The following is a 21,961-nucleotide window of genomic DNA, read 5'->3' on the forward strand; positions in this document are numbered from 1 at the left end:
CCTAGTTCAAGTTCTCATCACCTCTTGCTAGACCAATTAGATTCATGGTTCTGCCACTATTTCATGAGGAGAAACTCCTTATCCTTATGTGGGCCTCATTCAGTTCCTGCCCCCCCCCCCCAATACTACATGACTAAGTAGTCAAGCTACACTTTTACAAAATACTACTTTATTTAGACCCTTATTTAGGAAAAGTAAAATGAACTGTTGTATTATGGTATTCATATAAATGTCAGAAACCAAAGCTTTGATATTGATTTTCACACTTAAATTGCACAAAGAGAAAAAACATCCAAATACCGATTGGTTATTGATAACTGAATGTAAAAGTAAATCCAAAGCAACAGATTTCTTTTTAGATATACACTTCAAAGAGAAATACCAATTAGTAATGCTTTCTTAAATTTCTACCTCACAATAATATAAACAGGGGTAGTTAGTGATTGTACTGATTTATTACTGCTGTTAGAGGCCATTTTCCTCTCAGTGCAGACATACAACATGGCACACATAAAAATAAGTTCTCTATTATTCACAATAAAGCAATAGCATATACAGAGTGGGGCCTACCTACTGCAGGCCTGTATGTATTATACACAACGGGAGCTTTAGGTGGCTCGTGTGGATCACGGGAACATTTTGATTCTGATCCACTGGATAAGAATCTCATCCCTTAATGGTAGCTGAGCTAAACTCCATGGGAGCTGTGATAGATACTGAACCATTTTAGTGGTCTCCCCAGAAATCATATACTATGGAAGAATTGAGCTTAAAATCCAATACAACAGTCCATCAATTTAGAAATAATAAATATGATCTTCTTCTTCAATCTAAATTGGGGAAAGTTGTCTTTTCTCAGTGTGTGGAGTCACATTACTTGATGAAGTCAAGGTTGCTGGACTGAACTCACTGGATCACAACAACATGGCCAGGGTCAGCCACAGTCAGATTAAGAACCTTCCACGACCTGTCTCAACTCTTCAAATAATGGGGCAAGTTCCTTTTCTAGGCTGACAATCAGTCCTATAACAAAAAAGAAAAAAGATAATTTTCAAAAATCTATAAGACAATTTGGATGAAAACAAAGAAAAAACTTGAATTACTTAAAGTATGTTTCAAGATATGAATTTAAATGTTTTAGACTTTTCACGTTGAGAAGAACAAATATTTCTCTTAATTAAGAACAGCATGAAAAAATCCTACCCCTCCTGAAATACATTTCTATTTCATATTGTTATAGCTGAAAGATCAAAATCAAAAGCTTTTTTTTTTTTTTTTTTAAATAAAAAACATCAAATTTAAGGATACTTCCATCTAAGGATCTAATCTCCAATGCATCATTGTAAACATTGTACCTGGATGAACCTGGATTCACCAAATTTATACCAGTGAGTCACAGCTCTTGTAAGTTAAAATGATACTGTAAAGAATTTGACAGCTTGTGCTGAGCTCAATTCAAAAGAGTCTAGAAAGGCTAGTTGCCAGGTCAATTTTGTTGAAGGGAGAAAGAGAGATAAGAGAAATTCAGGATAATTACCTATGATGTAGGAAGATTAAAATTTAGTCAGAGAGAATACCTACTACCAATGAAGTCTCTTAATTTTAAGTTTTCTCATTAAATGACCTTTTTGCTAATATCTACTTCACATTGTATTTATATATTAAAAAAAATTGAAGATAAAGATTAAATTTTTTAGTTATATGAAAAAATTGTTGGCACATTTTTGTCATTATTCTAAATTAATGAGGTCACATTATGTTTCCCAAGGATATGGTTAAAAGTTTTCCTATTTTAGACTATATATGTATATATAAGGATTCTAAATTTTCCTAAGAATAACTAAACTTAACATTAAAACCACCACTACCACCAATGTTGGGTGGATTCAGAATCTGAAGGCTGTCAGCTGTTTTGTTTTTTACATTAAGTCTCTAAAATATCTAATGACTTCCCTATACTAATTATCTCTCCCTGGTATCCAAAAAAATTTTCCTCCAGATTCTTTTACCATTCATCAAAAAACATGGAATACTTAGGAGTGATAAGCCAAGGAAAAGAAACATTTCAGATTGGCCAAGACCTCCTACAAGAAGCTTCAAGCAAGTTGGATTAGTAATAGAAGCAAATTTAAAAACTTGTAACTTTCATCAAGGTAGATAGGGACATCCTGCACATGCTATGCATGCACTTGGAAAATCAGTCAGAGCCAAGTTTAAATCCTGCTTCACACCCTTATTGTTGTGTGAAGCTAGACAAGTCAATTTAACCTCCATCAGCCTTCATTTCCTCATCTGAGAAATGTGTACTTACTGAGTACTTGTGGGAATCAAAGTGCTCTGCAAACCTTAAAGCACTATAAAAATGTTGACTAATATGATATCTCTAATTATTATAAACACAATTCCTCTATAATTTCAATAGATGGCTTCAAGAATTGTTGTGACTGAAAAATTCATCACTCTGTGGCCATCTTGGTAATAAATAAGGTTCTTCAAACTTAGGCAGGCTGGACCTTGGATAATAACAGCCCATAACTGTAAATAAATTGTAAAAATTTTTAGAATATACTTAATAACTATTGGTTAATAAAAAAGAAAAAAAAAAGTGATAAAAACACCAGAGTGAAAGTTGGAAGATGTAACATGTTTTGAGGCGATTAAGTGTTGTGGAAAATATCTCTGGTTCCAAAGGTACCACATGTAAAACTGGAAAAAAAAAAAATCCTCTCTCTAGAAGTAGATATGTATGTATCACATACATATGTATATACATATATGTGCATACACACACGCATACATAAACATGCATCAAAGTGCTCTGTACAAACTTATTTAAACAAAATAAATTCTGTTAAATTCACTTATTTCATTTAACAAATGAAAGGCAAACAAAACATAAAGACAAGGATGTAGCATATCCAGTACACAAAGACTACTTGAAATTCTGGATAGAAATGTAACACCAAGTACAAGTACAATCTCTCAATAATATAAAAATACATTTAATTTAATGAAAACATACCAGTATTAGCACTGCTGCTTGCTATGAAACTCACCACCAATGGTAACCGATTGAATTGGACTACCTTTAAAAAGCGGGGGGGAAGAAGAGAAGTTATTGTTTTAGAGAAATAAGAGTACAGCATTTTATATTGCAAAATGAAAAGCCTTTATGTTTTACTTATCCTTTAATTTTAAAATGAGCAACATGTCTAACATGATATGATTCTATGAAGAACTGTAACTGTAAATTTGTTTCCCTAATTAAACTATTTGCAATGGGTTACTCTTTGTAACCACAAAACTGTGTATATTTTTGAGTATTTACCCACTTATGGGGAAACACCTCCCTTTTCAATGTATTATTTGATAGAATTAGAAAAACTGATGATACTAAGCTTTATTTCTTAAAACAAAAAATTAATGATCGATATTACATTGCTTCTGCAACTGAAATAACATATTATTTTATTTTTTAGCATGTTATTTTATTAACAAAATTAAAATAATGCAAAAACTGCCAATTCAAATTTGCATAACATTAGGTTTTCAATATAAAGTTTTTAACTGTAACAATAAAGACATGAATAAAAAGATTATTTCAGTGACTCACAATTGATTAACTACCAGGACCATCTGCTGGAAGTGACCTTACATTTCTTACTAGGTGGACTATCAAATCTTTTTAAATGGTTTTCCTTACCAATCATTTTTCACTATAAAATGACTTATATGTAATTGAGTTAAAGGCTATGTAGATAAAGAATTATTACTCACTATAATAAAGTGAACCTAATTAATTAAGAAAAAAAGATTTGTAATGATAGTTCCAATCAAATATGTTCCAATATTTAGGTACTTACTTGGTATGTATTGTAGTAGCAAATGATACTTTTGTTTTTTGAAAGTCCAAGTTTGCTGCCCTGGTCTGTTGCAAGTGCAAATGTAGATAGGAAACCAGGTCTCAAAGCATGCTCTGGAGCATTATCATTTGCCACTGGAAAAAGACAGCATGCTTTTAATAAAGGCTGTGAAGAGCCTATAGGAGAAATCAGGTTAATAGCAAATGGAGCAAAACAAACAACACTTTCTACTTCATATGACCATAAATAATAATCCCTCTCTCAAATGTATTGGAGTATGCATGTTTCAAGTGCAAAGAGAATTCTAAATTTATTTAAAAGAATTTCAGTGGTTTTATCAGGTAGGGGGAGAGAGAGTCCTAGTTAACTGCATGCTCAGAGCCCATAAATAACTGAAAAAAACTGCTGAAATCTTTCCTGGGATTTCACAGCAAAACATTTATAAAGAATATCTGCATATTCTAAGTATACACAATAAGATTTAAATAAATTAAAATGCTCAAGGAATATGTTGTAGTTAAAAATAAAAAGGCTTTATTTCCACTTGTATAAATGATCTATGTAGTAATATAATGAAAACTAAGTTGTCTCTGATGGCTAAGGATTGTGTAATGTCTCTGGGTCATCATTCTTCCCCCCCAACTCCTCTCTCAGAGGCAAATGGGGTTAAGTGACTTGCCTAAAGTCACACAGCTAAGAAGTGTTAAGTATCTGAGACCACATTTGAACTCAGGTCCTCCTGACTTCAGGGGTAGTGCTATATCCACTGCGCCACCTAGCTGTCCCCTGAATCATCACTCTTAATATCAATTTTCATCACACAATATTATAAGATTTAAACAGCATAAGTAACTAAGTAATTGGGCTGAATAGTGACCTTAGAAGTTTCTTTTTATATAAATCTCTACTATAAGCTTGTTTTCTTGTAATTTGCCTCTTCTCCTGAAAGTGGAATGAAAAATAAAATTTTGGTTAAGAATTATTGTTGCTTGGACTCTGGTTAACTCAAGTTTCACTATATTAAAAAAAATTCTAAGTATATGTAATTTTCAGAAAGGAGGAAGAAAAGGGAAGAAATGAATTTTAAAAATTAACTTTTCTTTCCAGGCATGAATTGGGAACATAAACCCACTAGATTTTGATTCAACATTTATTAAATGTCTATATTAAAGGGAACTGTGAAACAAAAGCAAGTACTTTGTCTTTGAAGGTTATCTTTTTTCCATCTTATTAAAAGTTTAAGTAGTGAATTATATACATGGCTCTTATAATTTAGATTTACTGACATCATATTATATATCAATAGCTGCCTTTAATGGGGGGGGAAACCTGACCTTTGGGGGAAAAAAATCTGGTTACATGAAATACCTGACATGATAAACTACAGGCCCCAACAGCTGTTTCAAACAGATTGCCTTGACAATATCTCAAAAACTAATGTCTTCTTAAAGTCCAAGAACAAGGTTCTTTTATTTACTGAAATAGCGTTTTGATTTTCCCTTCATCACCCATATTGGATAAAACCTGTTAATTTTTTGGACAAAGTTGAAAATAAAATGTCCACTTTTCCATAATTCATTGTTACCTTTGATAACAGGTACTCCATCCCTGTCTGAGACTACAATGGCATGAAGACCTTCAACACTAGAGAGATAAAATAACACATTATAACACATTACACTAAATTTTCTCAAAATGTGAGGTTAAAGTTAACATACATACACACTCCTCTCTTCTTTCCCTCTTCCTCCCTCCACCTCTCTCTTCCTCCTTCCCCCCCACCCACATCTTTATACATTAAATTTAAGATCTCATGGATTCAGACATTGCTTTCAACCATGTAGATGCTGGCCCAGACTTGCCCATACCATACCCATCCTGAGCCTTCCCCAAAGTTTGCATTAAGTGTGGTTCCTTTTTATAACTGGCCAGGTTATCTTCACTTCTGAGCATGCATTTTTCTGATGACATACTTTACTCTCACTCTCTCATACTTCCCTATTATATGTTGCTGCCTTTTCACACCCATCTTGCAGCTACCTAGTGCCTGATATTGAAGCATTCCATAAATTAAAGCCACACACTACCAGTATATTCTATTCTCACATAATATCTAACAAACTCTGGGCACCTAAATCTAACAAATGGCAAATACAATTAGATTCTTAAAATCAGCCAAATCCAAGTGTTGGCTATAAGCTAATATTTCATTTTAAATGAGGAAATAGGTCAATCAGTGAAGTCATAAAACTTCTATTACATATTCAATTTCACCGAACTTGGAAGTGCCGTGACTGTTCTGTTACAGATATAGGAGGCAGGAGCTAGATAGATATGCTCATGTAGATAATTGCAAACTATATTAACAAAATAATAGAAAGGCAGAGATGGACAACATGGGTATAAAGTTGTGGAGCTGGAATCATACCTAAATTCTCAAAATCCAAAGCTATCACTCTTTTTATGGTCCCTTGCTTAAGAAGATATGTGGCTACTATACAACACTTCACCCTGGGTCAATAGAGTTAACTATGGACCAAAACAAAACAAATGCACCATTATGCAGATATATATTATGTCTTCAAGCTTCTTCCTCCTCGACTTGTTTTAGTACTACCTCCTTCTCTAGGAACCTAAATTCAGACAGAACCAAGGATGTTATCTAGAAGATGCCTTAGAGATAATTGTTTCACTCCTCCAAAGACTCCTAATTGCCAGTATATGGACCATTTTAAAAAATAAAGTAACACTATATAATGGGAGAGGCAGCATGGTGGGCTAGATCAAAAGCTCTGGAGTCAAGTCCTGCCTCTGATTCAAACCATATGACCACAGGGAAGTCAAATTTCCTCTCAGTGCCCCCAGGCACATTATAAATTAGAGATGAATGCCAATTTGATTTACTGAATGAAAAAGCATTTATTAAGTGCTCAATGTATGTCAAGCACTTTGCTATGTGCTGGAGATATAGAAAGAGACTATCTGTTCTCAAGGAGCTTATACTCTAATTGGGGAGATAACATGAGTTCAATTGTAGGGGTGATGGAAAGGTATGGAAATAATAATGATGCAACAGAAAGCAGGATCTGGAACCCTCAGGGTACATTGGGAGGTAAGACAGGGGAATAGGAGAAAGGGAAGGGAAGATGGGACACCTCCATTTCTTCCAGAGTCCAAATTCCCTAAATCAACAAAATCACAAGTATGGTCCAAAGAAAATCCAAAAAATCTTCATCATATAGTTCATAATATTGTCAGTTTTAACATATTGGAAGTGAGCATAAGCAAAAGGCTATTTGTGGAAGAAAGACACTGGTCAAACAGGAAATTTTGCACCTATATGCTTGGGTTTATCAAAACCATCAGTCATGTCATGTAGGAACAAGGAATAATAAATAATAACCTATACTTTAAGCAGAGAGAATCCTTGAAAAACTGTCAAGGAAGAAACAACCTTTAAAAACTTCTGTGGCATTAAACATTATAAAGAATAAGATTGTTAAAATTCAATATTTACATATATAATCTACAACTGTTAATTACATAAGATCACCAAAACTTATTAGAATTCATTATATCAGAAATCAGAATTTTCACTCCCACTGATATGTACTTTTTAATTTAGATATTGGTAGCCTAAATTTTAACTATTTTATCTGTTGAAAATGAGGGGAAAAAGAAATTATGTCTTAAATGACTTTAGCAAGGGCAATTCTAAAGACAGACCCTCACCTTTCAGGAAATCTCTTCCATTTCTCTTACAAAACACTTGAAATCATTTTGTATATAAAATGTGATGCTACTTCTCACTAAATATCCTCTAACCCTAAAACCAATCACTTAAAAATACATAAATTTTGTCAAAAATTTGAAATAAACATATTTTTAAATTATAAGAAAAAAAGATTCAGTTATAAGTTTCTTTTCAACTCAGATATTCAAATTAAAAGGCCAACTAATATTACAGAGATGAAGTAAGAATAAAAGCTTTTTCTTCTTAAAGGATATCAAACAGAACTAAAGTCCTGGAGAATGGAAACAAAAACTTCTTAGAATATTTACAAATATAATAGGCCTTGTATTGACATTCAAGATAAATGAACTCTACTGAGGCTGTCACTGGAAAATGAAATAGATTTCACTAATACTAATTCATTAATACCTGAATATAGGAGTATAAGATTTTTAGAAATGGCTGACAGGATGTGCTTTATGTGGATATTTAAAGTGTTCTAAGAAGCCCTTGTTCTCCATTTTCTAAATGTTTTTTAAAAGATAAAACGAGCTCATCTGGTTTTTTTATTCATTTGTTACATTTTGCGCTGTGAAGGTATCCATCCCTACCATCCCCATACTAGAGAAGGCGAACATTTGAGAGTTATAATTAAGCCTGAGTTGGTGATTAAGAGAATTTTAAAATATAGAAACTACCAGTTATTTATATTTTCAAACTGTATAAACAATTCAAAATTCATCATCCTAGCGATTTTTCTGATACGTAATTTAATGTTAATATCATCATGTCCTAGGTTTAGCTTTCAAGTGGGACTGCCACAACTATGTTCTGTTGCATTAAAATAGTCTTAAATTAGACCAGTCATAAGGAAGAGAAGATGAGAACCACATTGGTTGGATAGCATAAACTCATCACCATTACTGGTACAATTCAAAGCACATGACACCAAACAATTTCTTTATTTAACTGACCTAATATGTGCCAGGCACTGTGCTAAATGCTTTGCAATTATCTTAAGGGAAGGTAGTTACAGTTGAAGAAACTGAAGCTGATATAGGTTTGGTGACTTGCCCAGGGTCATAGGTGTCTGAGGCCATTTCTGAATTCAGATCTTCCTGATCTCAGGCCCAGAACTCTAATATTGCTTAGCTGCCTTTCAAAATATATATGGGACTGGGGGGTGGGAGGTAAGGGAGAGATGAGGTTTTTAGAAAGATTTTATTTATGAATTTTAATTAATTTAAAGATGTTCCAAGAGAAAAACCTTAAGAAATCCAGCAAAAATCAAGAATGAGTTAGCTTATTCTTTTATATCCATAAATAGTAGTAGCTATCATGAATTTGTGAACTTTGCTGTAACTCTATGGCCTTAGAGGGCACACACAATGGGAACCACTGGCTGAGATAAAAGATCAGTGAATGTTAGAGACATAAGATGTCATTTAGAACTTTGCTTGAGCTTATTCCATGCAACCCTAATGTTGCACAAAATGCTAAAATATCCACTCCAGATATCTTCAACATAAAGAAGATCCAACTCACTTCCAGCTGATCAATGATGGACAGAAACAACTATACCCAGAGAAGGAACACTGGGAATTGAATGTAAACTGTTAGCACTACTGTCTATCTACCCAGGTTACTTACACCTTCGGAATCTAATACTTAACGTGCAACAAGAAAATTGGATTTACACACATATATTGTATCTAGGTTATACTGTAACACATGTAAAATGTATGGGATTGCCTGTCATCTAGGGGAGGGAGGGGAAAATTTGGAAAAATGAATACAAGGGATAATGTTATAAAAAAATTACTCATGCATATATACTGTCAAAAAATATTTATAATTATAAAATTAGTTTAAAAAAATAAAAATAAAAATAAAATATCCACTCCATGAGAAAAAAAGTTGGACATTATTTCCTCCCAATATTTGGTTCAAAAATCCTACAAAATATGAGAAGAATAGCATTAAAACTATGTAGAAAAACATGTACATGGCTATATTTCTATTAAGAACATACATTATTTCTCCTATTTTGCTTCAAATTTTTTTTTTTTTTAACCTCCCTTTACGACCCAGACCAGTCCATGGGGTTTTCAGGTCCAAAAAGGTTCCAATGATCAAACTCTATTGTTTTCTCCATGAGAAAGAGTCCTAGACAAATTAAACCAGATAGAAACTACTTTTTGATCTGGTATGAGAATGAAATCAGAATATCATTATATATTCTATCATCATTATTCATTATAGATAATATATTTTGTATGTATTTATATATGTATGTGTTACATACATATATAGTCTCCCCCCTCTTCCCAATGAGATGTCTCCCTACCTCTCAAGAGTTGACAGATAGCCAGATAGATCTAGCTACCACATAGTTCAGTTTTAATTCTCAAGAACTTTCTGAAATTATTTTTAATAAAGGGATGGTAGCTTTGTATAGGGAACTGGTTACAGAGCTCAGAAGACCTGGCTTAAAATCCCACCTCTCACATGTACTAGCTGTGTGACACTGAACAAGTTACTTAAACCTCTCAGGCAATGTTCTAAGGCTTTAAATTACAGAGGAGGTACCAATATGCACCGGTAAAAGGAGGTTCCTTACTTTGGAATTCCCAGATATGTTCTCTATATCCTATTTTTAAAAATGTGTGCATAAGTAAAGTGAATTTGAAAAGAAAGTATATTTCTCAAAAGCTAGACATTCAAATTCTTTTCATTAGTAGAAAAAACTCAAATGTAGTGTACTAGTAAAAGCAGAAAGGCTTGGCTGATAGTGTATATAATACCACAAGGAAAATAACCTGGTATAGCATAAAAAAATGTCATAATTATGCATTAGCTATGATGCAAGTGAAAAATATCCACACCTCTGAATAGAATTATATTTTTTCTATCTTTCCTGTGTGTTGGTTTAATTTTCTTTCTAAATGCAGTATAAAAATTTTATCTTAAAAGTAAGTTTAAAAGTGAAGTAAATGTATTATTTTTGAAGTGGCAATAAGTGAGACTTTATGATTCAGAATTATTACTGATCCTTTACCTTGGTAACTTTTTGTAGAGGAATCTCTTCAAATCCTAGAAAAGGAAATATAAAGATGTCACAAGGGGGAAATAAAGCTTCAAACGGGAAGTTCCTCAAATCTGAGTTAAACAGCATCTCATAGGCTTCCCTCACCAGTCCTTAAAGAATCTCCCAAAGCTAGTTCCAACTTAAACGCCATTCTTATGCCTCCCACAGACCTGAACAATTCCTGAACTCAGTTCATTGGAACTTTATGCTAATGCACATCTTAGGTGAAACTCTACCATACATCATTAAATACCTCATAAATGCAGAGTACTGTGGGAAAACACAAAAATCCTACCTTCAGGTTACAATCACATCCCCCTAGAATTAAACTAATGGCTCCAATGACTTAAATTTACTGACCATCCATAGAATCATAGATTTGGGGCTGAAGGGAATTTTCAGGTCAAATATCAAGAAAGCCAACCTATGTGTTGGAAATTATTAATGCATTTTTCTTTTTTTTTTTTTGAATAAAACTAAACTAGACAGAAGTTAAGAACTTGCTGAGTCACACAGCTAATCAAAGCCAGGCGTAAGGCATGTGATGCTCAGTAGTATCCAATTCTTCATGACCTCACGTTTTCTTGACAAAGGTACTGAATTGGTTTCTTTCTGCAGCTCATGGCCGCATACTGAAGTAAACAGGATTATGTGACTCGCCCAGAGTCACCTACATGGAAAGTCCGTGGGCAGATAGGAACTCTGGGAAGTTGAGTCTTCCTGACTCTAAGCCCAGCACTCCACTTACTTTGCCAGTAGCACTTAGACCTAGGGCACTAGGTCTAAGGTATTCTTGACTCTAAGTCCAGCACCCCTTTACAATGACTACTATGAATTTGAATCATATGGCAAAAACTCAAGTTCTAATTTCAACAGAATAATCTCTGGGCTGCTAGAGCACCAAGCTGTTTGCTTTTCTATCTCCTTTCTGACAAATAACTAGATGGTAAATAAATAAATGTTCATTGATTTTTTTTTTTTTTTTAAGAGGAAGTGGTGGCTTTTTGGAGACCTGTTTCCTAACAATGGTGCTAATAACCAACATATGCTAAGTTCCGTAGTGGACACTGAAGAATAACAGAGAATGAAAGGAAGAAGAGTGTTGGAATGTAAAGAACATTGGATTTAGAGGACACTTTTAAGCACTCACCATGCACAAGGTACTGTGCTAGAGAGATGGGATACAAAAATACCAAAACATTAACTAAGATTTAGTCAGTGCTAGGCCCTCAACTATGTGGGGGAGACAATATGCAAACAGCTCCATACCAACAAGTTACAGACAGGACAAACTGAGAAAGATGATGTTAAGGGCTTTGGGATTTTGAGGACGGAAGCCAGGGGGCGGGGAAAACGAGAGAGAGCATTCCGGGAAAGGGGGGAGGTGTCAGTCACTGAAAATGCCCTAGGTTGGAGTGGGATGCATCAGAAAGCTGGGGAAGTGGGGAAAGCCTAAGACTGGAAGGGACCGGATGATGAGGGGCTTCAAATGCCCACCACAGAACGCTGTTATGTCACTGAATTGGGGAGGGAGGCGGTGAGCACGACAAAGTTTTAGGATATCAAGAAAAACTGGGTCCAGTCTCCAGCGGTCACCTTCTGTCAAATCCGCTCAAAGTGGGCAAATCAAAGGGACATTTTGGAAGGAGGCTCGGGCAGTTTCGGAACAAGGCTTCCTCCTTCCTGCCAGAGACTCCCGGAGGAAGCGGCGTCTATTACTGACTCTGTTCCTTACCAACTGTGCCCTTAGTCAGAACACCTCTGGGGACTGGAAGATTCCCCAGGTCTTCCCCTCTTCCCCCGCCCCCACCTCCATCCCGGCCCCACAGCCCCTCGCCCTCTTCCTCCCGTCACCTCCGTGGCCCTCTCCCGGGTGGGGGTGGGGTGGTATCTCACTCACATCCGCCATGATGAACCCCTTCCTCCCGCGGGGACGGTCCCCACACCTGTAAGAGAAACACCCGCTGAAGCCCGGGTCCCGAGGTGAGGACGAGGTGGGGGAGACCGGGTCACTCCTGCCCGCCCCTCAGAGCTGGCGCCTCGGACCGCCCCCCTCCCTCCCCGCACCAAAAAAGCCACGAAACCTACCTAGCTTAGGCTACCAGGCCGCAGCAGTCCTGGGCCGCAGGTAGCTCCGACTGCTACAGCCGCTTCCTCTAGAACCCGCGGTCACATGATTGCTGACCCCTCCCGCTCTCCCAGGAAGCCCCGTCGGAACCCTGTCCCGTGACACACTACTTCCGGGAAAAAGTTTAAAGACAACGGAAGCGGCTTCCTGGGCCTGGCTCTCCAAGAACTGACTTCGAAACAGGCCCAGACCCCTTCTACTTGCACTTCACTCTACCCACTCCTCTGCCAGCAAAGCCTAGCATGCGCATGCACCAGACTGGTCCCTTTCACTCCTGCGCATGAGTCAAGACTAATCTCTTCCCCACTATCCTACCTCAGAGCGGGATGCTGCGCATGCGCCTCCCTCGCTCTACTCATCCCTGTCTGGATGACCGAGGGATTTGCCGGGATGGTCGAGTCTGGCAGTTGGACACATGGGGAACTTGTGCCTTCAATGTAGAAATGGAAAAATCTTCGGCGTTCTTCAGGTTTTTGTTTTGTTTTGTTTTGTTTTTTTCGTCATGGATCACCTGGGGAAGCCTTGGACCCCTGTATAAAGCATGTTTTTAATGCATAAAATATTCATGAGATAACCAGAGAGTGCATTTCCTCTTCATAATTCCCTGTCCTTTAGAGAGCTTAACGTGTATGTTTGCATGGTGTCATCTCCATCTGATGCAAGTTTCTTGAGGACGGGCTGTCTTTTGCCTCCCCTTTTTTATTCCCAGTGCTTAAATAACAGGTGATTGATAAATGTTTCTTGAATCACATAGTTGCTTTATATTTATTTGTTTGCACCCCCATTAGTTTGTAACGGAGGGTGAGGACTACATTTGGCTTCCTTTTGTTGCTCCAGTGCTTGGAACAGTGCCAGATACGTAGTAAGTGCTTGATAGGTGTCAGTTATCATATTGGAATTTACATATAATTTAACATATTTAACATGTATGGGACTACCTGCCATCTAGGGGAGGGGAGGAGGGAAGAAGGGAAAATTTGAAATAGAAGGTTTTGCAAGGGTCAGAGTTGAAAAAAATTGCCCATGCAAATGTTTTGTAAATAAAAAACTATTTTAAAAAAGTTTTCAAAACTTTTTTTTTTTTTAAGTCCCAGGACTTCCGGTTAGGAATGATAGACTAGAAAGGAACCCATAGGGCCATGGGGCCCAGCTTTCTTATTTAAAGATGGCCTGGAAAGATTTCCCTAGTTGCCCAACACCACACACACCCCAAGCAATCAGCCAATATGTTGACTTTCTTTTTGGTACTTTTAAGTAGATGTTGGACTTCACATGTTTAAAAGGAGCCGCCTGACCTCAAGGTCTTTTTGTTCTATGGAAGAGGCAAAAGGTACACATAAAAATAAATTTAAAGTTAATTTTTTTTTTTTTAATTATTTTTTTAAGTTAATTTCAAAAGTAGGAAGAACTTGGGTGGGACACTCAGAGAAAACAAAAACAGAAGTGGGTAGCAAAGGTAGAGGATTAATTTGGCCCAGGAGATAAACTAGCTGAGAAAAGTTTGTGATCGGTAATGTAACCCAGGTAAAGCCAAAAACTGGTGAAAGGAGGAGAGACTTGGTCTAGAACTGATAGAACTGATGAGGTGTCTGGGTGATTGGGGCTGAATTGGGAGAATCGAGGTCAGATATAAACAAAAAGCTCCAGAAGCAAGATGGATAGCACACCAGGCCTTGGATGAATTATTAGAAACAGCTCAGAAGGTATGTGTAGCTAAAGGAACTCAGGAGAAGAAAGAAAATTATGTCACATTCCCTCAACAGGAAGAGCAAACTAAAGTTATATTTCAGATCGAGAAACAGTTGCTAAGTCGGTAATGAAAAATCAAGGGCAACCTAGTAGAGGTAGAGGAAGGAAGAGTGTTTGCCCTGAATCTCAGCCAACTGTAGATCAGAAAAAGGAAAGGAAGTAGGCTGCCCAGTAGGACTCCACTAGTTTCAATTGTGGACTAGAAGGGCAAATGAAGGAGAAAAGGGAACAAAAGATCTACTTCCTCACAAAAAAAGGAGTGTCAGTGTACGGGATTGCCTGTCATCTAGGGGAGGGAGTAGAAGGAGGGAGGGGAAATTTGGAAAAGAAGTGAGTACAAGAGATAATGTTGTAAAAAAAAAAAAATTACCCATGCATATGTACTGTCAAAAAAATAATAATTAAAAAATTAATTAAAAAAAATTTTTTTAAAGGAGTGTCAGGGGCTTATTGAAAGAACTCACCCAGAGCCCTTGATAAATTTAAGGGTGGGCCCAGACAAAGAGAAATTGGTTTTCTTGATAGACACTGGGGCTACCAGATCCTCCATTAACTTAATTGCTCTGAGGGTCCAAATTGTCCAAAGAAACTCTCTTAATTTTGGCTGTAAAAGGAGGGAATTTTATTGTACCGCTTAATGAGGTTTTGGAATAAGAATATAGTGGGGTGCTGATTTGGGGAAAATTCCTGCTAATCATAGAGGTGGGTGTAACCAGATTATTTATCCAATCGATACTACAGGGGACTCAGATTATACCAATCAGAAAAATGTTATTGAGAAATGAGGAAGAAAATAGAATCAATCCTGAGGTTTGGGCTCAGCCCCATAACAGAGGTCAAGGAAATATAACCTCCATAAGAATTAGAGTGAAGGACCCAAATACAGTGGTTCGGGTCATACAATACCCCATTCCTTTGGAGGGAAAAAGAAGTACAACGGTAATCCAAGGATTAGTAACAGATGGATTACTAGATAGTTGGTGCAGGATTTGAGGAAAATTAACAAAATAGTCCTCCCTTTAAATCCAGTAGTACCAGATCCATATACAATAATGGGAAAGATTTTTGAAACCAGTAAGTGGTTTTATGTTATTGACTTAAAAGATGCTGTCTGGGGCTTGTTTACAAGATCTTTGCCTTTGAATGGGAAGATGTGGATACTGGAAGAAAACAGTAGTATAGATGGTGCATTCTACACCATGGATATACCAAATCCCCTAATCTGTTTGGGCAAGTACTAGAAACTATTTGGGGGAATTTAGAGCTCCCCCAAGTACCCTGATTTTGCAATATGTTGATGTGGGGGGTAAGGTATTAGTCCACACTATATTGTTTCTACAAGTCTTAAAGAACCCCTTACTGCCTGAGACCATTGCCATTGTACATGTGAATGGGCATCAACCTGATCAGTCCTTTGAAGCTAGAGAAAACCGTCTTGCAGGTGAGCAAGCAAGAAGATCAGGGAATGAAGAACCTCAATGGGCTGAACCCTGTTGGTCTTGATCCCCTCCTTTCCCACAAATCTAGCCACTCTAGCTAGCTAGCTTTTGTCAAAAGAGGAGAAACGATGAGCCCCCAAGAATTGGGAGCCCAGGAGTACTGTAATGGTAAGTGGTACCTATCTGATGGCCAAGAAGTACTGAAAGATGAGGCAAACCAAGGCAGCCATTGGGAGTCTAAAACCTGTGTAAAGCCCCGTTGATATCTCCTGGTCTGTATACTTTGCACACTACCTAGTGGATGGTTGTCTTTTTTGTCTAAGGACCAGGCCCCATCAGGAGGAAGCCCCCCTGGGAATGAGACCTTTTCGGAGCATGCAGGTGGACTTTACTGAGCTGCCTTTGGTAGGTCGCCCCAGATACCCACTTGTCATAATAGACCATCTGACTTCAGGAGTAGAAACCTTCCCAGTGACCCAAATTACTGCTTGGGCTGTTAGATCTTGTTCGAACACATTATTCCCAGATATGGGATAATGGACAGGACAGACTCAGACCAGGGGATTTATTTTACCTCTAAGGTTCTCCAGTCCCTGGCAAAGGATATTACCTGGGAGGTTCATACTCCTTGGCACCCGCCTTCCTTGGGTAAGGTGGAAAAAATGAACCAGATCAAGTGGCAGCTCACTAAATTAGTGTTAGAATGCCTCCCTCTAGCCCTCCTCAGAATTAAGACTAAACCCTGGAGGGATATTGAATCATCCCCTTATGAACTTCTCTTTGGACATCCTTATCTGGGAAGAGGAGAAGGAAACTGGAACTCCATACTTGACAATAGAAACAAATTCCTCAGGAATTATATAGGTTCTCTGATAAAACATTTGGCCGTGTTGCAGAATAAAGAGCTGATTGCTCAAATTTCACCAGTAAGGTTTCCTGTACACAAATTTCAGCCTGAAGACTGAGTGCTGATGGGGTGTTGATGGGGACATGGAAAAAGGAAAAACTCTCCTGGGAGGTGTTGTGCCACAGTTCTCCTTTATTGTCCTGACTCAGTTTCCTTAAATTATCCCTGAATGGTTCTGCCTCAATTGTTCTGCTTAATCCTGCAAAACCACCCCTCCCTCATAATCATCAGAATATTTGATAAGGATAAAAGATGTTATATTTTAGAATATCAGAATGCCTCTCCCCATCCCAATCTATCTGAATATGAAATATCATTTTATTAAGATGCCTTCCCCCATTATGTCATCTCTGGTACCTTCTCCCCATCCTGTCAGAGTTCTGTTCCCATTCTTAGCGCCCTGATTCTGCCCCTGCCTCTGTCTACCCCCTGTATCTGAGCCACGTGTATATATGTCATTAAAAACTCACATTGTTTGCTGGATTCTTGGAGATAATAGTCTCATTCAGCCCTGGGACCAAACCATGGATCCATTTGATCTCAGTAAATTTTTCCCTTTTAGATAAAATATTATAACTCTCTAATCTCTATCCTGCTTCAGTTTCTCTGGCATTATATTTTGGAGATTTCACCGAGATATTAGAAAATGAGAGCGGGCTTAGAGATTAGAAGACCTTAGGGTCTCTACCTTGGGCCTCAAGGTGGCTGGAGATCTGGGTTCTCAGTCTGGAGAGGCTGGCCTTCTGGATTTTTTCGTCTCCAGGAAAGACAGAAGTTTTCAGTTGCAGTCATGCCCAACAGTGGACACCTTCATTTCGGCAATGGGAGAGTAAGTCGTCTATTTTAGGACATAATCTGATCTGTTTACCTGTTCTGTCTGTCTGTGCTAGCATCTGTATTCTCAGAATAATAAAATGCTGATGATCATTAAATTCTGAGAAGGGTATCATTCCAGGACGCTGGATGATCCCCTCTAGTTTTGTGTCTTCTAAAACACATCTGGTCTAATCTGATTCTGAGTGCCTTTTTGGGCACTCTCTGGTTATGTGTGTTAAATGTTTTGTTTAATATTGTAATATTGTAATTGTTCAGTCTCTGTGATTTGTGTTCTGTGTTCTGTGTGACTTGTCTGTCTGTTTTGTTGGTTAAGAGCTCTGCTAAAGGTTTAAGAACAATGATTAAGAATTGGTTATTTCAATGTTGCAACTGTACTTAGTATAAAAATTGCTTGTGATTTCTAATTCCTTAACCTGTTGCACTGATCTGTAAGTAAGAACAGAAAAATTTTGGCTATTTTTAAACTGCTGATGGTTTTTTATTTCTTTGGAACAGATTTTCAAAGCCTATCAGAATAAAGGGCAATAAAACCTTATCTGATTGAAACTCAGGCAGGAGAAAACATTTTAGAATGATTTTGAAATTGTGGGAAATAATTTTACTGTTGCTTTTGCATGCTAGATTTGTTCTGAGTATTCTTTTGGGCAGTCTTAAAATTGTGGGAAGTAATTCTACTGTTGCCTATGCAGGCTAGATTTGGTTATCTTTGAGCATAAGATCATAAGAATCATGGCTTGTTAAAGAGAAGTTCTGTCAACTTGCTTGAAAGGGATCATGTGCCTCTAATTAGGTAAAGTATGTCACCTTCTGAAACATATTGGGTAATTTGTTATATTATGACATAATTTGTCATATTATGACATCATAAAAGTTATGCTTTAAATCCAGCTCTGCTGGCATGTGAATAAAAGTGATTTATTAAGGATTGATTTGTAGGAGCAAATAAAGGTTTGGATGATTATATGGAGCTAAGATTAAGTATTGGGAAGGTATTTGGGAGGAGAAAAAGAAGTTGGGTGGGGCAGGGAGACATGGGCTTACCTTCCCTCCCCCCTACCTCTTGGGAGATGGAGTGGGGGAAAGGGTGGCCACTTGGAATCCTCTCTTTCATCCCCCCACTAAGTCTGTTTCAGCCTCTTTCTACATAGGCTTGGCTTTGGCAAATGATTCCAAGAAACAGGTCTTCTTTTAAGTGAATTGACTGATATTTGTTTCTTTTGATTTGGAATTTTTTTTGGTCAAGGAATATGGTCATAAATGTGATCTGTAATTTGATAGGGCTATTTCTACAAGTTTAATTAATATTTTAAAGAATCTTTCAGATTCTTTTGTGTGGAATTGGGTATTCTGTATAAGTTTAATTGATTATATCATGAGGTTATGCCCATCATTTAAAGGGCTTCTGGAAATAATAGTTTTTCTTTGTCCTTTTTAAAGTGTTTCTGTGAAATATAAAAGATAACTTGTGAACTTACTGAGACAAATTTCTTACTGTTATCAGTATAAGGTTATAGTATTTCTAAAAGTTAATATTTTTAAGAACTTCTTGGATTCTTTTATATGGTATTAGGATATTCTATCTAAGTTTTAATTGATTGTATTGGGTCATCCTGAGGTCATTTAATGAGCCTCTGAAAATAAGTGGTTTTTTTTTTTCCTTTGTCCTTTTGAAAATGTTTCTGTTATGGACAATATACAATTTGGAATATTTGTCTATGTATTGGGGATTTGAAAGCAAAATGATTTGTATGTATAATGTTCACTTATGAAACTGTCTACTTAGATATGAAAGAAGTAAACTTGTTGAGACATTCTTAACTGTTATAAATATAAGGTTATGGTAAATATCTGTTCAGGATTTATCTGAAACTTTAGTTAATGGGATTTGTTATGGAAAATAAACATTTTGTAGCTAGAAACTGGAAGTTGAATGGATGTCCATCAATTGGAGAATGGTTGGGTAAATTATGGTATATGAAGGTTATGGAATATTATTGCTCTGTAAGAAATGACCAGCAGGAGGAATACAGAGAGGCTTGGAGAGACTTACATCAACTGATTCTCAGTGAAATGAATAGAACCAGAAGATCTCTGTACATTTCAATGTTGTATGAAGATGTACTCTGATGGAAGTGGAAATCTTCAACATAAAGAAGGTCCAACTCACTTCCAGTTGATCAATGGTGGACAGAAACAACTACACCCAGAGAAGGAACACTGGGAATGGAATGTAAATTATTAGCACTACTGTCTATCTACCCAGGTTACTTATACCTTCGGAAGCTAATAATTAATGTGCAACAAGAAAATGGTATTTACACACATATATTGTATCTAGGTTATATTGTAACACATGTAAAATGTATGGGATTGCCTGTCATCGGGGGGGAGGGAGTGGAGGGAGGGAGGGGATAATTTGGAAAAATGTATAAAAAATAAATAAATAAAAAACAAAAATTTAAAAAAAAAAAGAGGCTGCAGAGCATAACTTTGAAACACAATGAAGAAGCCTCCTCTCCCAAACTTCCTGGCTGGCCTTTCTCCCATTGTCTGAGAGAGTCCAGACTTAACATTTTAATCATGGAAATCTAACCTCAAAGTAAAAGAGTGCAAGTCAATAATGATAAACTCTTAATTTAAGTTTCCCTTGAGAATTGACATATAAGTAGATAGAGTTGTTAAAATCCTCTTATGGTTAGTGCAGGTTCTTCATGAAAGAATTCATGAAACCTGAAATGGTAATTGACAAAAATGAAAGTTTATTGTTGGAAAGGAAGCCAGTTTTGCTAAGAGACTGACTTCTTTAGTAGGAAAGTCCTATTAGGAAAATGGAGGCTGACACTGAGAAGAGAATGCTTTCTCAGTAGGCAGGGTCCTAGAAAGCTGCTCTGGGTCTTCTGCAAAGAGTGAGTTCAGAAACTGCCCTTTAAAAGGAGTCTTGAGACTTCAGATTTTTTTTTAAATTTTGATAATTTTTATTATATATATTTTTATAATATTATCCCTTGTATTCATTTTTCCAAATTATCCCCCCCTCCCTCTACTCCCTCCCCTCGATGACAGGCAATCCCATACATTTTACTTGTGTTACAGTATAACCTAGATACAATACATGTGTGTAAATACCATTTTCTTGTTGCACAATAAGCATTAGATTCTGAAGGTACATGTAACCTGGGCAGACAAATATTAGTGCTAACAATTTACATTCATTTCCCAGTGTTTCTTCTCTGGGTGTAGCTACCTCTGTCCATCATTGATCAACTGGAAGTGAGTTGGATCTTCTTTATGTTGAAGATTTCCACTTCCATCAGAATACATCCTCATACAGTATTGTTGTTGAAGTGTACAGTGATCTTCTGGTTCTGCTCATTTCATTCAGCATCAGTTGATTTAAGTCTCTCCAAGCCTCTCTGTATTCCTCCTGTTGGTCATTTCTTACAGAGCAATAATATTCCATAACCTTCATATACCATAATTTACCCAACCATTCTCCAACTGATGGGCATCCATTCATCTTCCAGTTTCTAGCTACAACAAAAAGAGCTGCCACAAACATTTTGGCACATATATGTCTCTTTCCGCTCTTTAGTATTTCTTTGGGATATAAGCCCAGTAGTAGCACTGCTGAGTCAAAGGGTATGCACAGTTTGATAACTTTTTGGGCATAGTTCCAAATTGCTCTCCAGAATGGCTGGATTCTTTCACAACTCCACCAGCAATGCATCAGTGTCCCAGTTTTCCCACATCCCCTCCAACATTCATCATTATTTGTTCCTGTCATCTTAGCCAATCTGACAGGTGTATAAGTGGTATCTCAGAGTTGTCTTAATTTGCATTTCTCTGATCAGTAGTGATTTGGAACACTCTTTCATGTGAGTGGATATAGTTTCAATTTCTTCATCTGAGAATTGTCTGTTCATATCCTTTGACCATTTATCAATTGGAGAATGGTTTGGTTTCCTATAAATCAGGGTCAGCTCTCTATATATTTTGGAAATGAGACCTTTGTCAGAACCTTTCCTTTTAAAAATATTTTCCCAATTTGTTACTTCCCTTCTAATCTTGTTTGCATTAGTATTATTTGTACAGAAACTTTTTAGTTTGATGTAATCAAAATCTTCTATTTTGTGATCAATAATGATCTCTAGTTCTCCTCTGGTCATAAATTCCTTCCTCCTCCACAGGTCTGAGAGGTAGACTATCCTCTGTTCCTC

At 36.8% G+C, this 21,961-nt stretch overlaps 1 protein-coding gene across 2 annotated transcripts; it reads right to left on the bottom strand.

The window, feature by feature from the left end:
• Positions 1 to 147: 147 nt before the first annotated feature.
• Positions 148 to 13,051, bottom strand: LAMTOR3 (late endosomal/lysosomal adaptor, MAPK and MTOR activator 3). Of its 2 annotated transcripts, none has more exons than XM_074274343.1 (7): positions 12,773 to 13,051; positions 12,585 to 12,630; positions 10,655 to 10,689; positions 5,449 to 5,507; positions 3,864 to 3,997; positions 3,023 to 3,086; positions 148 to 1,023 (listed from the first exon to the last, which is right to left on the bottom strand). In XM_074274343.1, exons 2-7 carry the CDS (start codon positions 12,591 to 12,593, stop codon positions 950 to 952), a joined length of 375 nt encoding a protein of 124 aa, XP_074130444.1. In that variant the 5' UTR covers positions 12,594 to 12,630; positions 12,773 to 13,051; the 3' UTR covers positions 148 to 949. The 2 variants fall into 2 exon arrangements, with proteins under 2 accessions (XP_074130444.1, XP_074130443.1); XM_074274342.1 differs by having other exon boundaries at positions 3,864 to 4,039.
• Between the last annotated feature and the right edge of the window lie 8,910 nt (positions 13,052 to 21,961).

Source organism: Sminthopsis crassicaudata, chromosome 6, assembly GCF_048593235.1.
Source record: "Sminthopsis crassicaudata isolate SCR6 chromosome 6, ASM4859323v1, whole genome shotgun sequence".
Taxonomy (NCBI): Eukaryota; Metazoa; Chordata; class Mammalia; order Dasyuromorphia; family Dasyuridae; genus Sminthopsis; species Sminthopsis crassicaudata.